The sequence below is a fragment of the Staurois parvus genome, unplaced genomic scaffold (genome assembly GCF_062004578.1).
Source record: "Staurois parvus isolate SC_StPar_1 unplaced genomic scaffold, SC_StPar_1.0 ptg000133l, whole genome shotgun sequence".
NCBI lineage: Eukaryota > Metazoa > Chordata > Amphibia > Anura > Ranidae > Staurois > Staurois parvus.
In genome coordinates, this window is record NW_028317929.1 from 12,325,011 (window position 1) to 12,345,020 (window position 20,010).

General features: G+C 40.7%; 1 protein-coding gene across 2 annotated transcripts in view; it reads left to right on the forward strand.

Moving 5' to 3' along the window:
* The window catches only part of NR3C1 (nuclear receptor subfamily 3 group C member 1), a 239,869-nt gene that overhangs the window by 154,486 nt on the left and 65,373 nt on the right, over nucleotides 1-20,010 (forward strand). For both annotated transcript variants that reach the window (XM_089673025.1, XM_089673026.1), the window contains exon 3: nucleotides 18,380-18,543. In XM_089673025.1, coding sequence (XP_089529151.1) covers nucleotides 18,380-18,543 — 164 coding nt within the window. The remainder of the gene's footprint in view (nucleotides 1-18,379; nucleotides 18,544-20,010) is intronic.

Genomic DNA, 20,010 nt, shown 5'->3' on the forward strand with positions numbered 1-20,010 from the left:
TCTCCCTTTCTCCGCTCAGGAATTTGTCATAGAGTCTCACCCTCTTGTGTGTCTGTGACACTGGGCCCACGATTACCGTAAGTTGCCTCCTGCAATTTCGCTAGGCAATGGTAGGTGGTCTGTTCACTGTAGCAGCAATCCTGTGTGAAATTACAGACTTTCTGGGCACAGAAATCCTCTGCCAAAGCTCACTGGGTATCTCTGTTCCAGAGTACAGTCCCTGGGCACTATCAACAGTCCTTAAAGCAGCACAGCCCTAATCCTGCAACGTTGTATCATGCCAGCACTCAGAAGCACCAGAAATGGACTCCACACAGCACACTTCTCTTTGTCCTCCATGTGGAAAAACTGACCTCTCAGCAGTACTGTTCCCCCTCTGGGACTTGTGGACCCTCATAGTCTCCTCTGCACGGCACTGTTTTCTCTGGGGTTACACACTCTTCTTAACGTTTAAAAAAAAAAAGACAAACAAAATTCTACTAGTGTATAGACACATTTTGGTGCACTTTTTGAAGCCAGTATAATTGAAATGCAAATGAGCTAATCTCTTGAACCAGACAGTAGAAATATTTTTTTATTGTCTGCTATGTTTCAGGTTCACTGTGAGTCAACCGTAGTAGTAGGCATGCTGTGCTTGTGCCTTCCACCATCATTCACAGCGAACGCTGGAGTAGAAACAGCTCTCCTAATTGTTTTGTTAATATTTTTCCATATGACTCTTTCCACATGAGTATGTGACTCTGAATTAGAAAAAACTTACACAGTGTTATTATGACCTGAACAGACTGCAAACTGCAAACTACTACGCAAGGCTGATTTCCCCACGATGCACACCTGCTGTTCCAGGCAGATCTATGCAATAGAGAAATCAACTAACCTAGCTCTGCAGTTGACAGCTTACGGGATCTGATGATAGCTTAAGCTGTCAGTTAACACTTAATGAACCTTAGTATCTTTCCCAGGGGAAGCTGGAATTTAGTAATGACTAATTAAGCACGTGCACACTGGTCATCACACATTGAACATAAAGTGGGACTGCACTGCATCTGAACACCACAAACCAAAAATGATTTTTACTTAATTTTTAATATTCAACGCAAACTTGCCTATCCACCCATCCATTCATGTCTCCATGCTTTTATTTTGCTGAGAAATTTATTTTGAAAAACACCCCCATAGCATTTCTTGCTGTGGCCATCTTAAGTAATGGCAGTTGATTCATGTAGCATTTACTTCCTGGAATCTATCTGCCCTTAGCTAAGACATGAAGGTAGGAGGGCGTGCTTAGCTGAGAAAACTCCTCCTACCCTCCGGAAGACTCCTGGGATGTATGACATCATTTATCAAGGCATGGAAACCAGGAATTAACTGAGTCATTAAAAAAAAAAGTTTAAAACAAAACTTATAAATATGATATACTCTCCAATCTATTTACTAATGCTAGCAGCATAGGCATTAAAAATAGTCAATGTTGCTTTAAAATAACTATTATACCTTTAGTACAGTTGTCTTTTAATTAGTCCCCCCCCTCCTTTCTGCCTAGAAAATACTTAGCTTTCTCTCTGTCCCTGTTATCTCCACTCTGGTGCCCTGTCCAGGCAACACAACTTTTGCAACTAAAACCTCCATACTGGATCCTCTTTTTACTGCACATGCTTGCCACAGCTCCTGCCCTGTTGAATGGCTGGAGGCCACCATAATTATCGCTCATCCGTTGGAATGGGACTGCAACTCACATTCACAGTAAAGTGACCCAGCAAGGACATTTTCATTGCAAAAGCTGTGCAAACAGGGCAACCCAGTGAAGATTTTTGGAAAATGGAGGAAAGTATTTTACCAGGCAGGCTGGGGTATAATTAAACGATGAGTGTTTTATCCTTTGTTACTCCACTTTTAGTGGCTTTACACTTACTACATCCAAATGCGTTCCCTCATCGACCCAACAAGTCTCATACCTGTGTTGTATGGTTCATTTAGATGTACATTTAAAGGGAATTTCTAGTGGTTTTGGACATGTTTTCAAGTACATCTGTTATTTTAGATAGTCTTTAATAATAACCATCTTAAAGATTTATTTTTGGCAGGTAAAACAAAATATTGCATACTACCATTTTTTTTTCACCAACGGGTGAAGGTTTGGTATTTTTACAAATGTCTACATTCATTGAAAAAACAGTTGTTTACAGAACTCTGTAGCTGAAGCTGCACCGTACACACAGGATTGATCACAGTGAAATCAACTACGCTGTCTAAAAACAGATGTGCTCATAGTGCTCTGGGAATCTTTTGTCATCTTTTTCATGTTCATTTGTTAAAACTGAACCCCAGGTATGCATTTTATTGCATAGTTACTGGTCCAGTTTGGACCAAATGTATGCATACATGTGCCATACCTGTGGAGCCACTGTGGAAGCTGGAATTAATGTAGTAGGCACTCCTACTACAGTGATAGCTGCTGTCTTCTGGCTGTCCTGCTGCAAAGTGAACATTAGTGCTGCTCTCTTCCTCTCCTTACAAAACTCGGTGAGAATAGCAGGAGCTATCGGCTCCTGCTGCTGTCAGTCAAATCTTGTGGGGAGGGAGTTGGGGTGTGTGGCTGAGCCATACTGTGTTTGTCAATAGAAACACACAGCCTGATTTAGGAGCGAGCTCATAGGTGTGCCCCCATAGGAAGCAGCTTCCTATGGTTTTACACCAAGAACAGGAGTAGACAAGAGCACCATTGGGAGACCTGAGAAGAAGTGGTTGCACAGAGCAAGTAAGTATAAAATGTTTATTATTTTGATAAAAATAAAGCTTTATAATAATTTAAAAGCTTGTAGCGCAACAGAGGCTCATGTACAATAGGTGTAAACGGGTACAACTGAAAACCATGGGATTTTGGATGTTGTATTTAGAGCTTCAAGTTACAAATTGCTCAGATGTGAATGGGGCCTGAATGCAAACATGGTAAGTATACTTGCAGTTCTGAGAACCTAGCTTTTGCTGTCATGTCTGTGTTCCACAAATGAAACTGGCAAGAATATATTTAGAAGCATCTGTACAACTACAGAATTGCTACTGTAACTGTAGAAGTACTGTATTAGCAATTCTCTGAAGAGGAAAATGTGATGTGTTGAATTCTGTTTCTGCCCCCCAGTAAGCCACAGAATCCCTGTTGGAGCCTTGATTGTGTACTTTGGTTGCACACTGCAATAATTACTTGTGTTGATTTTATTTTTACCGTTGGCACGGAGTCCGCAGACAGTATTGAATCTGGCACCTTCCCTCATTGCCCAGTAAATATTGTCATTTATCTGATGTCTGCTAGATGGAGTGCTTGCTGATGATGCCGAAACCCAAATTAGATTCGGCTCCCTGGGATACTGAGGTATTTATTTATTTATTTTTAGCCTCTTAATACTTTCATATAAAGCCTGTTGGGTAAGACAGAGAGGTATGTGTAAAGTAACACATAGCAACTAGCCAGAAATATATATATTTGTATTTCTTTTAAATTGATGAAATCTGATTCACCAGTAATTAAACCCTCTAGAGGGAGGCTAAACCTGCTTCCGATTTACTTTTTAATAAAAACAGAGGATCTACGTTGCATACATTTTGAAAATGGTACATGGGTAGTCAACTAGGTAATCACAAACACAAAAAACAGTGTTATAATAGTTTTCTATTGCTGTGTGTTTGCCATGTCTGGCTGGTATTTTCCACGTATATGTGCAAATATATGAAACTGACATCTATTAACTAAAAGGGTTTAAAGCAACCCTTTAGTTTACCCAAGGAATAGATCAACTTTGGTCTAGAGTGGTGCTGAATCACAAAGTTGTTTAGATTCTAGATCAGGGGTCTTCAGGCTGTCTAAACAAAAGGCCAATTCAGACTTTAGAGGGTCCAGACAGTGGAATGGAAAATGCCCTTGTATTGGTGGTCACTGGAAACAAGCAGTGCACCAGGTTCTGTGGTCAGGTAGTGGAAAAAATGGCCTAGCACATGGAGGGGGAAGGAAATAGTACCATCATTGTGCCCCATCATATGAAATCATTGGGAGCAATAGTGCCTGATCGGTGGTAGAAATGTGTATCATTAAAAAAAATGTAGATTATTATTTTGATGTAGATCACTCATTATGGGCTAGCACCCTTCAAAAAAAAAATTGTATTCTGCACCTAGCAGTGACTGGTGTAGCATACTGCCGCCGGTACAAATAAATGGCAGGCTGCACATCTGAGTGTTTACATGCGGGTACAGGGATGGATGTGCACCCCTGGATACAGACAGTTTGGGGTTTATTTAATAAAGCTGGAGAATGCAAAATCAGACTCACTTCTGTATAGGAACTAATCGGCTTCCAGGTTTTACTGCCAAAGCCTAATTGAACAAGCTGAAGTTAGAAGCTGATTGGCTACCATACACAGGTGCACTGAATTCGGAGTGAACCAGTTTTAGTAAATCTCCCCTTTGTGTCCAGGGCCATTCATCTAGATGATTGTTTTGTATGGTGTATGTCCCTGCATAGATGATCCCTATATATTTTAGATTAAATATGTTATACTTAAATAACTACACTATATTGCCAAAAGTACTGGGACGCCTGCCTTTACACGCACATGAACTTTAATGGCATCCCAGTCTTAGCTTGCAGGAATAAATATTGAGTTGGCCCACCCTTTGCAGCTATAACAGCTTCAACTCTTCTGGGAAGGCTGTCCACAAGAGTTAGGAGTGTGTCTATGGGAATGTTTGACCATTCTTCAAGAAGCGCATTTCTGAGGTCAGGCACTGATGTTGGACAAGAAAGCCTGGCTTGCAGTCTCTGCTCCATTTAACTGAAAAGTGTTCTATCTGGTTGAGGTCAGGACTCTGTGCAGGCCAGTCAAATTCCTGCACCCCAAACTCGCTCATCCATGTCTTTATGGACCTTGCTTTGTGACCTTGTGCGCAGCCATGTTGGAACAGGAAGGGGCCACCTCCAAACTGTTTCTACAAAGTTGGGAGCATGAAATTGTCCAAAATGTCTTGGTATGCTGATGTCTTAGGAGTTCCCTTAACTGGAACTAAGTGGCCAAGACCAACCCCTGAATAACAACCTCACACCATAATCCCCTCTCCACCAAACTTTACACTTGGCACAATGCAGTCAGGCAAGTACCTTTCTCCTGGCAACCACCAAACCAAGGCATGTCCATGGGATTGCTGGATAGAGAAGCATGATTTGTCATTCCAGAGAACAGGCAGTCAGGCAAGTACAGTTCTCCTGGCAACTACCAAACCCAGACACCTTTTTCAGACAGAAAAAGCGTGATTCGTCACTCCACAGAACAACGTCTCCGCTGCTCTAGAGTACAGTGGCAGTGTGCTTTACGCCACTGCATCTGACACTTTGCATTGCACTTGGTGATGTAAGGCTTGAATGCAGCTGCTCGGCCATGGAAACCCATTTCATGAAGCTCTCTACCATCTGTTGTGCTATGCTGATGGCCACACAAAGTTTGGAGGCCTTCAGCTATTGACTCTGCAGACAGTTGGTGACTTCTGTGCACTGTGCGCTTCAGCATGTGCTGACCCCACTCTGTCATTTTACATGGCTGAGTTGCTGTTGTTCCCAGTTGCTTCCACTTTGTTATAATACCACTAACAGTTACCGCGGAATATTTAGTAGCAAGGAAATGTCACAGATGGACTTATTGCACCGGAGGCAACCTATCACAGTACCACGCTTGAATTCACTGAGCTCCTGAGAGCGACCCATTCTTTCACAAATGTTTGTAGACGCAGTCTGCATGCCTAGGTGCTTGATTTTATACACCTGTGACCATGGAGGTGATTGGAACACCTGAATCCAACGATTTGGTAATAAATAAATAAATTTGGTGGGGTGTCTCAATACTTTTGGCAATATAGTGTACATAGAGTCAACATATCTCTTGAAAGCATCTTTTGATTCAAGTCACCTGCTTTCCTAACCCAATCTCTCTGCTTTTCTGTACTCATCTTCTATACTTTGTTAATATCACCTTTCTAGCCTCGAATAGGGTTGCCACCTCATCCCTTTAAAACCAAACCTATTAATTACAAAGGTTCTGGGGCTATTTTAATGCAGATAAGGCACTAAGTGAGTTTAATTACCACCTTAATCAGCCACAGAACCTGTGTAATTAATATGTGTTCAGTTTTAAAGGGATGAGGTGGCAATTCTAGCCTGGAAGTTGGTGGGGGTAATCAAAAACTTTGAGTACCTACAGCAAAGGAAGTTTTCATAAAAACTGGCACTCAATCACTAAAAGTGTTACAAAACACACAGTTTAATTTATCTTGTCCCTTCTCTTTCTATATGTGGATGATGGCACTGTAATTATTTAATAAAAAAAAAAAAAACATCTAAGCACCTTTATCCAAATTGATATACAGCTGGCACATGACCCAGCTCTTTCCCAGCCTGTCTGCCTGGAAACATAAGCAAGAGAAGCTTCTGGTCACATGTTCAGAATAAAAAAGAACAGCCTATGGGATACAGAGTAAGGCTCTGTGCACACTAGGGGTTTTATAAGCGTCTAGAAGCTGTTACCAGCATTTTTTTCTGCTCCTAGAAGCTAAATAGTGTTATCCTATATGTCCATACACACTATTTTAGGCTAGTAGCGTTTTTCAAGCTTCAGCATTTAGGAGCATAAAAAAATAGTTTTTGTTGAGTTTTTGCGAGTGTTTTTCCAGCAGAAAAAAAAAATACCGCTGAACGCTCCTCAACGCTACTAAAAACTCTTCTAACACCTTTTTCTAGCTTTTTTCCCCCTACATGTACTGTAAAAACTGCTACTAAAAAAAACGCTATTACCAGCATTTTTTTACCTAGTGTTTCTTGTTAGCTTAAAAAAATGCTAGTGTGCATTCAGCCTAATAGCGTTTCTTAGTAGCATTTTAGTAGTGTTGTCAGGGCAGGGCTGTGGAACGCACAGGTAGGCCTAGTGGCAGGGTAACGCACTGGCTGACGACAACCACCACCAACAGACCGAAGTCCCTCAGGGCGCGGAGTCTAAGTCCCAGGCTGCCCTTCACCAGGGCCCCTGATGGTGGGGATGGACTTGACGCAGCCAGGAACCAGGTCGCGGCCCCCGAGACACCCCGGCTGCGGTAATGGCCGCCGCCAATGGCGTGTAGCTGGTGAGAATGACAATAGCGTAGTCAGGCAAGCCGGGTCAACAACAACGGGACAAAACAGTACAGAACAGTAGACAGAGAATCACAGGTCACGGGCCGGGTTCAGCAACGGAAGGTCAGATCGAAGTTAAACACAGAGAATGGTCTTAATCACAAGCCGAGTCAGAATACCAGAAGAGTCACGAGCATATACACAGAGCTGTAGCAAGACAAAGACACAAGTGCAAAGAGCATGTGCAGATCCCAGGCTTATATGTACTCAGCCACACCCCTCTGGGGGATGGACCTCAGAGACCTGAAGGCATAAAAGATTCCCATCATGCTCAGCAGAAATCCAAGATGGATGCCAGCACATGGAGTAACATAACCTCTGGGAAAAGGTAGGACCTTGACAAGTGTTTAGGAAATCAAATTTTTTATTAGCTTTTTTTACTGTACATGTAGAAAAAACAAAAGCTAGAAAAAAGCTGTTATGAGCGTTTTAGTAGCATTTAGGATCATTCAGCATTTTTTTTACTCCTAAATACTGAACAATGCAGAAGAGCTGAAGGCCGCTATTGAAGCATCCTGGTCTTCCATAACACCTCTGCAGTGCCACAGGCTGACAGCTTCCATGCCACGCCGCATTGAGGCAGTAATTGCTGCAAAAGGGGCCCAAACCAAGTACTGAGTACATATGCATGCTTATACTTCTCAGAGGTCCGATATTGTTCTATGTACAATCCTTGTTTTATTGATTGCATGTAATATTCTAATTTTCTGAGATTGTGGATTTGGGGTTTTCATGAGCTGTAAGCTATAATCATCACAATTCTGACAAATCACAGCTTGAACTATCTTGCTTTGCATTTAATGAGTCTATCTCATATATTAGTTTCACCTTTTAAGTTGCATTACTGAAATAAATGAACTTTTGCACGATATTCTAATGTTTCGAGTTTCACCGGTATGTCAGAGTTGAGATCTCTTTCTTGACAGCAGAAGTGGCAACAGTAGGGAAAATGAAGCATTCTTTCTTAATGTGCTATATGACCAGTGTGTGTGATTGTCGTATATTTATAGTCATTTCTCCTTCACCAGATCAAGGATTGTAGTGTTTACTGTGGAGCACTGAGAAATACTTTGCTATGTAAATGAATACTTGCAAATAATTGGCTATGATTTAGAGGTACCCAAGAAAAACTCTTTGTATCCCAACAGTGAGGAAAGCTCATTTATTACAATGTCTGAAGTAGCTGTGTTATCCCTAGAATGAGATTTTGGTGGTCATTTGTTAAGTGAGATTCAAAAGAAATATCTTATTGCCCATTCACTCTTCATTGCTTCCCTGCAGCGTTGTGTCACACATCAGTGTGTTTTAAAGAGACCATGTCAGCACCTGTTACTTGTACAAGTAAACACAGATAAGCAGCTGCAATTAGGTATACTGTCAGAAGTCTGCTTACAGCGGCAATATGGTACTCCTATGTTGGATCGTGAGAGTTGCAAACCACTGTGCAAGTGATGCACAAATTGGGGTTTAAAGATTCAAAATAGGATCCAAGTCTTAAATGTGTTTTGCCCCCTTTGCTTTCAGGGGTTTGTCATATATTTGTGTATGCGTGGGCTGAATACCCATTGTCCTCTGAGCCAATTAGAATTATGAGAAATCTCCACTGTGTATGTTTAAGCTGCACATCCGGTTTGTGTCTTTCACAGCCCCATTGTGTATCAGCTGTTGGTGCTGCAGATGCTGCTATATCGTATTATTGCGTTCCAGATGAAAATGTTAGTGGTTTTTTTTTCTCTAGAGCAAATGCAGATTGTATCTCTATACTTAGGACAATATTGAAAAACGAGGGCTCTAACATATGAGCCCAAAAGCATGGGCATGCAAATGCCATCCCTTATTAATTAAAAAAAAAAAAGAAAAGAAATCTGATAGGTGGGAAGTGGGAATAGAAAAACCATGTGACCTTGGAAAAAGTGGGGAAAATCAAGAGACCTGGAACATTCTGGAATTTTAGGGGCTCATTATATAAACAGATTTCTCACAGTTGGTCAAAGTTGGCCAACGGGCTCCCCATCCTCCTCCCCTTGTTGCAAGGCACTATTTATGTGGTTTGTGTCACCTTTTCTATAGAAAAGGGGGACTTATTGATAGAATTATTTCAGATAGCTGGAGTCCTTAATGACTAAGTTTATTCATAGTTGATAATTAAAGTGTAGGCGTTTTCAATAAATTATATTGCAAATTTAATTTATGTTATGTGTAATTACCAATAAAAGTGCCGCGGCCACAATTTTATGCCAAAAGAAGAAATATTGTGCGTGTGTCATTATTTAAATTTAAATTAATTTAAGTATAGTTATTTTGGGGAAGAGGGATAACTTGCGGCCTGCATTCTCATGAGAATTGGAAGTATAAGGTGGTAGAATGGGGTCAGATCTTCATGTTATTTTGTGGTTGAAATCTAGAAACTCTCAATTCAAGTCTCTCTGACATAGGCTGCAACCTCTTTTATAAATCACATTTGAATGGCTTGTGAACCTGAGATTTATAGCTGCTCACGGGGCACAAAACTTTCAATTTAAATATATTTCTTAATAGCCACAAAGGATATTATATTATTATTGTTATTATTATTAATAATAATAATAATAATAATAATAATAATAATACAAAACAGGATTTATATAGCACCAACAGTTTACGCAGCGCTTTACAACATAAGGACAGACAGTACAATTCCAATACATATTAATACAGGAGGATTCAGCGGGCCCTGCAATCTAAGAGGGGATTATTAAATGATATTATTATACAGGATTTATACAGCGCCAACAGTTTGTGCAGCGCTTTACAAAATGAAGGTAGACATTACAGTTACAATACAATTTGGTACAAGAGAAAACAGAGGGCCCTGCTCATTAGAGCTTACAATCTAAGTCTAGGTTCACACTTAAGCGTTTTGCGGTGCATTTTGCAGAAACGCACTAAAGTCCATTTAACATGATTTCCTATGGGACACGTTCACATCTCCGCGTTTCACCCAGTGCGTTTTTGGAATGGATCAGAGCCTTTTTTAAATGCAAAATGTTGCATTTTAGTTCAATAGACTTCAATTTAGGCCCTGCAGAAATGTATGTAGTGCATTTTTGATGCGTTTTTATTAGTTTTGAGTTTTATTCTGCCCAGAAACAAGTTGGAAAAAAACTGACAGACTGTATCATACATTCCATTTTTTATTTTGTCCATTGTTACACTTGAAGCAGGAATACACAAATGATTGTATTTAGACAATTTGTGCTTTTCCTGGAGTTTAGCTTTAACCCTTGCAAACAATTGCTTCATTTCCAGTTCACTTTTTCAATATAGGCAATTGTCAGCTAGGGTCTTAATTAGATCTATAGCTTCTAATTTGAAAAAAAAAGTGCTACAGTACTTAATATAGATTCATGTGCACATACAGTTTTCTTTGTTGAGCCTGCAAGTGAAGTCCGTCTCAGGTAGGTTTCAGTAATGGGATGGCAACAATGCTGCACTGCTCCTGAATTCAGAGCAGAGTTGCCATGTTCCTGCTGGCACTGTAGTGAGATGAAAACATTTTGCAAAGGGCATGGTTATCAGCTTTGTCAATAGTGATTCACCAGCCTATAGCATGTCTGTCTGTCATTAGCTAACCACACATAGTCCTTCCTTGATTGGTAATGCTGCCTCTGTTGCTGAAACCCCCTTTGTGAGCTACAGTGTCTGGGAGGGGGAGCGTGTGTGACACAAATGATGGAAGATTGAGTTGGTAGTTTTCCTTTCATTTAATACAAGTCTTATGAAGGTGGAAAAGCAGTTCCCAACAGCTGTGTACAAACTCGCTGTCCGCAAGATATAGAAGGGTTCTTTTCATCCATATTTCATTGCCCGGTATGACAAGTATGTCCACAACTGAAAAGATTGTGATATTGATATATGAGAGCTTGGTGTATTATTTGTTTCAAATTACATAAAAAGCCAAGACACAAAATCGATCAGCATTTGTAGTTCATTGCATAGCATTGAATAATGTTTTCTCTGTATTTGGAAATGGGGTGCTTGGACTTGAAGCCACAATTCAGTCAAGTCAATGCCTGCAAATGTTGATGCTTAACCAGAAAAAGTGTTTTTTTTTGTTTGTTTTTTTTTTACTTTGTTATTAACCGCACTTGGTGTGTTTTTTGTTTGTTCGGTATTTTTATTATTAATATTATACAGGATTTTGAACAATAATAATGAACAAACCATATTGTCAGGTTATTTTTTTTTTTTTGTAATTCTTTTATTTGTACAAAGGACATACAATAAAAGCGAAGTAGGATGTCAATTTAATTACAGATACCGTCAGGTTTTGATACAGCTACCAGTTCATTGATCCTCTTGTTTAAAGTAATGTGAGTCACTTCTATAAAAAAAAAAAACTGCTAAAAGAAGTGGAAATATACTTCGCTTTGCTGTGCCCAATGTGTTGAAAAACTGCATACAGTATATTCCACACTTCTGGGTATGCAGAGTACATTATCCTCCACTTTATGTAATGGTTCTCTGTGGCGGCTCACAAACGCTACAGGATGTACGAGCTGATTGGAGAAACCACAGTGCATGGTAGCTGTAACAGGTATTCAACCTATCCATCTGGTTGAAAACTCGCAGTGGATGGGGAGCAGCAAAGCATAAGCATTTCAACACAGAGGCCACAAGAAAGTAGTATTTTGCCCTTTTGCACAGTGAATTGAAATTTGGCTGTACCTTGCTGAACCAGCTGAATTTCGATCCATGTATGGCCTTCTTAACTGAGCCAAGACATTCAGTCAAGGCTGGAAATGTACATATAGTTTTAGAGACTAGGGAGAGGGGGAGAGATTCCAATAAGGAAGTGACTGCTCTGGGCTTCAACAAAATGGTCGCCTCCAGCAATGCAGAAACAACGATTCTGGAGGCAATACAGCACACACCAATTTTGGTAGCATAATTCTTAATGTAGAATGTATGTTCTTTTGTTATAGTGGTTGTAAGTACCCAAAGTTTTCTATCTTCATGCATTCTATGCATGAAGGTAAAAAAACTTCTGTGTGCAGCAGCTCCCCTAGTAATTGTGCCCCATCTCGATCCAGTGATGGGCTGTCCGGGGACTCTTCTTCCTTATTGACTGAGACAGCAGTAGGAGCCATTGGCTTCCATTACTGATAGTCACAGCCAGTGAGCCAATGAGGAGAGAGAGCGGGGGGCCAGCCGAGCCTCACTCCATGTGGGTACGGACATGCAGATGAGTGGCTCGGGAGGGAGCCTGCATGGGTGCCCCTATAGTAAGCTACTTGCTGTAGAGGCACTTGGTAGGAGGGAGGGGTCAGGAGAGCTGCCTGGGACATGAGAAGAGGAGGATCAGGACTGCTCTTTGCAAAACCAATGCAAAGAGCAGGTATGACCTTTTTGTTTTTTAAATCTGCCTTTAATATCACTTTGTTATCAAACTGTTATTGGTAAAGTGTTGCTTTAATAAAGCAGCCTTTCAGTGATATAGGAAGATCGGCAAGTCATATTGGAAGTAAAACTTCTACTGTAGGTAATATAGCAACCTCATATATATATATATATTTAGAATCTATGCACAGAAACAAGGTTTTAGTACATTATTATGCATTGGATGAGGATGTGTACATATAGACTATCATTTTCACGTTTATACTTTAAAAAGGAAAAAATACATTACTGTACATTACAACCAGCATGCCCAAAGATGGTTCAAATCTTGGCCAGTCCCTGCTGAACCGGGCCAGATTCAATCAATCTGTGTCATAAACAACACAATCATTCTTAATCTCATGTTATCCACTTGTGGGCTGCTACTTAATTTGTATCACGTTGATTTCATTGTGTTGGAGCTTTCAGTACTGTGTCAACAAGAGGTTAAATCACTGATTAGCATGAAATTAAAGTTACGAGTATAGTTCAAGAACTGACTGGTTGCTATGGTTTTAGACTAAACAATTCCAGTGTGGATCCCATAGCTGTAGAAACATCGCTCCTCACAAAACAACAGCTGGGCCTGCACGGGCTTGAGTTCTGCACTCACAAATGACAGACCACTCCTTCAGTGAACTCAGAGCTGTTGCAGTCGCTGCTTGTTTGAGTGGTTAGGGAGAACAGTTTTGGCAGTAGAGAGGGAATTGGAGGAGTTATACGCTGAATCCCATAGCACCCAAAAGGCCTGCTCAAATAGTAATTCCACTGCTGGCTGTGTTGTTGAGAATCTGAAATGTTGCCGTTTTTCAGAGAAATAAGAACAAGTAAAGAAAAATGAGCTCATATTAAACTGCATAAAAATGGCATTCTGATTCAGATGGAAGCTAAACATTCATGATTTTTATGTACCAAACAGTAACAATGGACTTTGCTTTTGTTCTAAGTCAGCGTTAGCACTCTTGGACAGGGGGTGTGTTAGTCGTTTCTTTATGTGGCTTCAGCCACCAGATGCTGCATGCAGGAAGCTTGTATACCAAGTCTGTAGGGACCTGGCAGCTGTACAGACACAACCTCTCCTAAATCTGACAGGCATACAGGTTTGCAGATCCGAATGCAGCTAGTATGCATCTGGGGCTGCTCACTCACACACCTGTCAGAGTAGGATGAGCGGTTGTGTTCATGCAGCTGCTGGGTCCCCATGTACTTACATAGGCTGTCTCCACGCAGCACCTGGTGACTCCAGAAGCATTCACAAAAGGCCAATTCATGGCGTATGGGCCTCAGCACCCATGTCAATGAGGCCTGAAGCAGTGAATCTGACTTGAATCAAACATTCTCTAGTAGAAAACAGTCGCTGTCAAAACACAGAGACCTGGAAGATTTACAGGAAGAGCATGTTTTCTGTATGTCATATTCACTGCTTTACAAATATGTCCTATAGTGTGGGTAAAAATGAAAGACAGGTAGGTAAACCAAACTAATGTAAGCTAAAAAAGCAGGTGGATAAGATCAGCAGACAGAAGATGATAATGCCAGAATACTGGAAAATATTTTAAAACATCAAGGTAAAAAAAAAAAGATATTCTTAAGCGAGCATAAAGACAGTGCTAAGAAATAACAAGCAAATAGACGGAATGCTGAATAGTTTCCAAAGTTGTGCTGCTACATCTTGTTTTCATGTCACTAATTCACTATCAGGCTACCCATGAATAATTATGAAACTAGTAAGCACTCAGGTTTGCTGGATTTTTCAAGTTACAACATAAAGCTTGTGTCTGTTAACAAAGCCCCAGGAGACGCTGCTGTGCCTGTGCATGTCACAAGCCATACATGCTGCTACATAGATAATCTTACCTAGTTCTGTGTGTGCTGCTGTATGTATGGTCCCTTTACTGTTAGTGACTAAGTAAACACACACACACACACTATATTGCCAAAAGTATTGAGACACCCCTCCAAATCATTGGATTCAGGTGTTCCAGTCACCTCCTTGGTCACAGGTGTATACAATCAAGCACCTAGGCATGCAGACTGCTTCTACAAAAATTTGTAAACACTTGTCAAAGAATGGGGAGCTCAGTGAATTCAAGTGAGGTATCATGATAGGTTGCCACCTGTGCAATAAGTCCATCCATGAAATTTCCTTGCTATTAAATATTCCACAGTCAACTGGTAGTAGTATTATAACAAAGTGGAAGCAACTGGGAAAAACAGCAACTCAGCCACGAAGTGGTAGGTCACGTAAAATGTCGTCGCATGCTGAAACTCACAGTGTACAAAAGTTGCCAACTGTCTGCAGAGTCAATAGCTAATGACCTCCAAAATTCATGTGGTCTTCAGATTTGCACAACAGTGTGTAGAGAGCTTCATGGAATGGGTTTCTATGGCTGAGCAGCTGCATCCAAGCCTTACATCACCAAGTGCAATATAAAGCGTCGGATGCAGTGGTGTAAAGCACACCACCACTGGACTCTAGAGCAGCGGAGACATTGTTCTCTGGAGTGACGAATCACGCTTTTCCTGTCTGGCAATCTTTCGAAGGTGTCTGGGTTTGGTAGTTGCCATGAGAACTGTACTTGCCTGACTACATTTTTCCTAAAGTAAAGTTTGGTGGAGGGAGGATTATGGTGTGGTGTTGTTTTTCAGGGGATGGGCTTGGCCCCCTAGCTCCAGTGAAGGGAACTCTTAAGGCATCAGCATACCAAGACATTTTGGACAATTTCATGCTCCCAACTTTGTGGGAAGAGTTTGGGGATGGCCCCTTCCTGTTCCAACATGACTGCGCATCAGTGCACAAAGCAAGGTCCATAAAGACATAGATGAGCAAGTTTGGGGTGGAGGAACTTGACTGGCCTGCACAGAGTACTGTTTACCAATATCACTGAAAGTGAGGATAGAAGAAAATTGCAAATTTTGGGTTAGTCCCAGAACAGAAATAATGGGGTTAGCTTCCAATGGCGACACTAGTTCTGGTGACAACCAGGGATTCCTTCACTTTAGAAGGATTTTGTCTCACTTCTTGTTTTGGCTATGCGTTAAGAAAAAAAAAAAGCCAGGTAGTAGTCTGTACTCTCCATTTCGGCTGGCAAGTTCAAGTATGAAGAGGCAGCTCTTCCTAGAGCAGGTTAGGCGCTATCTAGGAAAGATGTAGAATTAATTTAGAATCCCCCTAAGGAAGCCATGTGACCCAGTGACGTAACATGTAGGGGAGGGGTATATGACATCACTACCCTCCAGGATTGGACATGAGTGGTAACTATACCGACCTGAGTCCCGATATGCACGATTGATGGCTCTATTGATTTTTATGCATGATATGTGTGGTGTGCTGTAAGCACCTTTTTAATGTGAGTTATTTTCCTATGGTTTGGGATAAATATTTTTTTTAAACGATATAAGCACTATGTGGGCACTCTTTGTTCTCCCCCTTATATGATCTGGCTGAATTGAGTAAGGGAAGAGTGACGGAATTTTTGCAGCATATGGAATAGAGGAGAGGAGAGATTGGAGGTAATTCTGGAAGTATTGTATCTGGTCCCTGTTGGACAAAAAGCACTTACTGATCATTCTTTTAGGGCTCGTTCACACTTGACTGTTTTACCAACGCTTGCCAAACGCCCCTATAGCATTTGACAAGCGTTGGTCCGGCATTTGCGGAGCGTTTTTTAACGCTCGGCAAACGCTCTGCAAACGCCGCATGCGCAATTTAGTGGCGGTTGCTAGGCATTTGCCGAGCGTTAAAAACGCCCCACAAACGCCTATAATGAAGTTTAAATGGTGTTAGCGCTTTGCAAACGCCGGCCGGGCGTTTGCGGAGCGGCACCATAGGCTAGAATAGGAGGCTTCAACGCCTCCTGACTCGACCAGAGGCCTCAGTTTTGCTGTGACGCTAACGCTCTACCAGCACCATGTGCTGCAAAGTGCAGAATTGTCCGAGGAGTTTGGGAAGCGGTAAAAATGCTTCCCAAATGCCTCTCTGCCGCCTGCACACAACGCTAGTGTGAACGTAGCCTTATAGTGAGAGCAAATGCATGCAGGTGAGAGCACACCCAGTGAGGGAAACCAAAGTCTTACAGTAGAAAGGCACCGATTGGTGATTTTCACTTATGTGATTAAGAAGAAACCTATGATTTGAAGCACTGGAGATTTATTTGGGACTTTATCACACGGATGTTTTTTTGGAGGAAATTTTGTATATGTGCATGCATATATTTTGAGTGATGTATTTTGATTGATTTCTGGATTTTTATTTAATTTATTATCATTTCTTGCACATTGAAGAATAGTAGCAATGCGACACACTAGTGGTATTAATTTTATGCACATTAATATATGGGATTGTGTTAGGTGCTAGCAGGTTACAAATTATAAATAATTGTATAGCAGCCCACAAGTTTTTAACATACATTCGATGTAGAATTAATGCTGAGTGCAATGTCACTGCTGTACCAGTGTATCAGGTTGCTTGTTTCAAATGGTATTAAGTGAATTATTACCCTTGCCATGCATGTGGGTTATATACAGTGAAGGAAATAAGTATTTGATTCCCTGCTGATTTTGAATGTTTGCCCACTCACAAAGAAATGATCAGTCTAAAAATCCAATGGTAGGTGTATTGTAACACTGAGAGATAGAATAGCAACAAAAAATTCAAAAGAAATGCATGTCTAACAAATTATGCACTGATTTGCATGTTCATGAGAGAAATAAGTATTTGATCCCCTATCATTCAGCAGGATTTCTGGCTACTAGGTGTCTTTCATACAGGTAACAAGCTGAGATTAGAAGCAGTATATTAAAGGGAGTGCTGCTAATCTCATTTTGTTACCTGTATAAAAGACACCTGTCCACAGGAGCAATCAAACAATCACCATCTGCCTGGAGTTTGCTTGCTCTCCCTGTGCCTGTGTGGGTATCCTCCGGTTATTCCGGTTTCCTCCCACACTTCAAAGACATGCTGGTAGGTTAATTGGCTCCTGTCTAAATTGTCCCTAGTATGTGTATGTATGAATGTAAGTTAGGGACCTTAGATTGTACGCCCCTTGAGGGTTAGGGACTGATGCGAATGTACAATATATATGTAAAGCACTGTGTAAATTGACAGTGCTATAGAAGTACATTCAATAAATAAATAAAAATAAATAATGGTTTCACATTCCTTTGTTGAATGTGAACTTTGCATGTCTGCCCAAACCAGTTTGGTGAAAATCCAGCACCCACCAAATTCTCCTATGTCTCTTGTACACACAGTAGAGGTTTCTGCATTAAAGTTCTAAGGGTTGCCTGCCTGTCACTTCATTGCTAGCTATGTTACAGCATGGAAAATCCTTTTGGGGAAGTCAGACTCCACAGTGGACATGGAGGGATCATTCCACTAAGTTTCCAAGAAAAGTATGTGCGGATTTGAAATGTCAGTTTTGCACGGAGTTATCCTGTAACTCTTGCACTAAGGAGAGAAGTTGACTACGTGCTGTAAAAAGCACTTTATAAAGACTTAAATTACATCTGCGGTCTAAGATTGTCATTTTATAATCAATTCAGCAAGCTGTTTGGAATGCAAAATATTAGAGTGTCTAGAAATATATAGTCTGTTATTTTACCTTTTATTGTGGGAAAGTGGTACATTACTTGTAAAATGAACAAATTGTAGATATATCATAAGTAAAATTAAGTACTATCTGTGATATGTAACCAACTAGAAGAATTGTTATTTCCAGGTGAATAAACAAATCTATTTTCTTTTTAAACTAGCCCAGGAATGAGGCCTGATGTAAGTCCTTCTCCGTCCAGTTCTTCTACCAGCACCGGACCACCTCCCAAGCTCTGTTTGGTTTGTTCTGATGAAGCCTCCGGGTGTCACTATGGAGTATTGACCTGCGGCAGCTGTAAAGTATTTTTCAAAAGAGCAGTAGAAGGTATGCCAACTATCTTTACTAGCATCCATGCTTCTAATTTAGGTTATCATTTTATCAAAACGCTTTACAACTTTGTACTGATGTTTGCCAAGTATGCATTTTTGTCTTATCTCTATTTTACAGCAATTTTAGAGCCCAACTATAAGCTAAACATTTTTTCTACTTTTGGATAGGGAAGTGACATGGTAACGCCTCTTGCCCCACTGGGGATTTTTTACATACCTCACTGAAACTAGAAGCAAGGGGATACCCTTTCTAACAAGGACACTCAATTTAGGTTGTTACCCTTTCCCACACTATCCAGATTCCCACAGTACACACAACATGGAAATACAATTATTTGTAGTAAATATAAACTGCTAAATACCTTTTCTCATCAACAATTAGAGCAGTCTTGTGACTTCTATCAGTGTCCAGCAGAGCATATGTTGAAGCTTGTAGGAGGAGTTTTCATTTTGCTCTGGGAGGATGCAGAACCCCTGGCCTCTGTCTGTACAGTGCCAATTGGCACCAAACTGAGCATGTGCAGAGTGACTCCACATGATATGTCTTTTTAGGAGATAACAGGGGGGCACTGGAAGAAGGGGAGGATCAGAGAAGTCAGGATCAAACAGCCTTTTTGCATAATGCAGAGGATTAACCCCTTAGGTTCCATAGTGAGTATAAGAAGCATGCTTTACTGCATATATAGACTGATTTTACTGGTGTGGGTTTAGTAACACTTTAATATTACCAGATCAGACAGATATTCTACAACAACTTTGTAAGTCCTATGCCTTAAAATGGTTCCAATCATTAGATGGATTATAGAAGCTCGTTATGATCTTATAACCTCAATCAACAAAGCAACAACACTTCTCCGAGTAAGTGTACCTAAACCCGAAAACAAAAATGTATTACCTTGAAGCTAACCAGCCCCATAGATGTGACCACTGCATTCGTTTTTTTCTCTCACATGATGATCCTGCCAATTAGATATTTCCTGTGCTGTGTTGTGACTCCTGCTCATTCACTGTACTTACGAAGGAGCAATGTTATCTTACAAAAGGACTATGGCATACTCCCTCCTTTTCTCCTCTCCTTTGCATAGAGAGCTCTTTTAGAGTCCACCAACAAAGCTTGTAGCAGTGTAACTGAAAAGCGTGTAGCACAGCAGAGGGCTAGGAAGTCCTGTACTGACAAGATCGCTAGCGGGAAATGGGTATTTTGTTGTGCACTAATGTAAACGATTTAGGCAATTTTAATTATAGACGTATTTAACAAACCCAAAGTCAACAAATGAGAGAAGTTTATTGTTGGGGTTTACATATAATTTACATGTTATGGTGCAATAATAAAATTTTCCTGAAAACTGCAATAAATTGTAGGCAGTTATGATGTTAAATTGTGTATCTCGTTGAGTTATGTCAGTGAAGCAACATGATTGAGCCTTGGTGTACTTCATTTCTCGATGAAAGTCTGATCTGC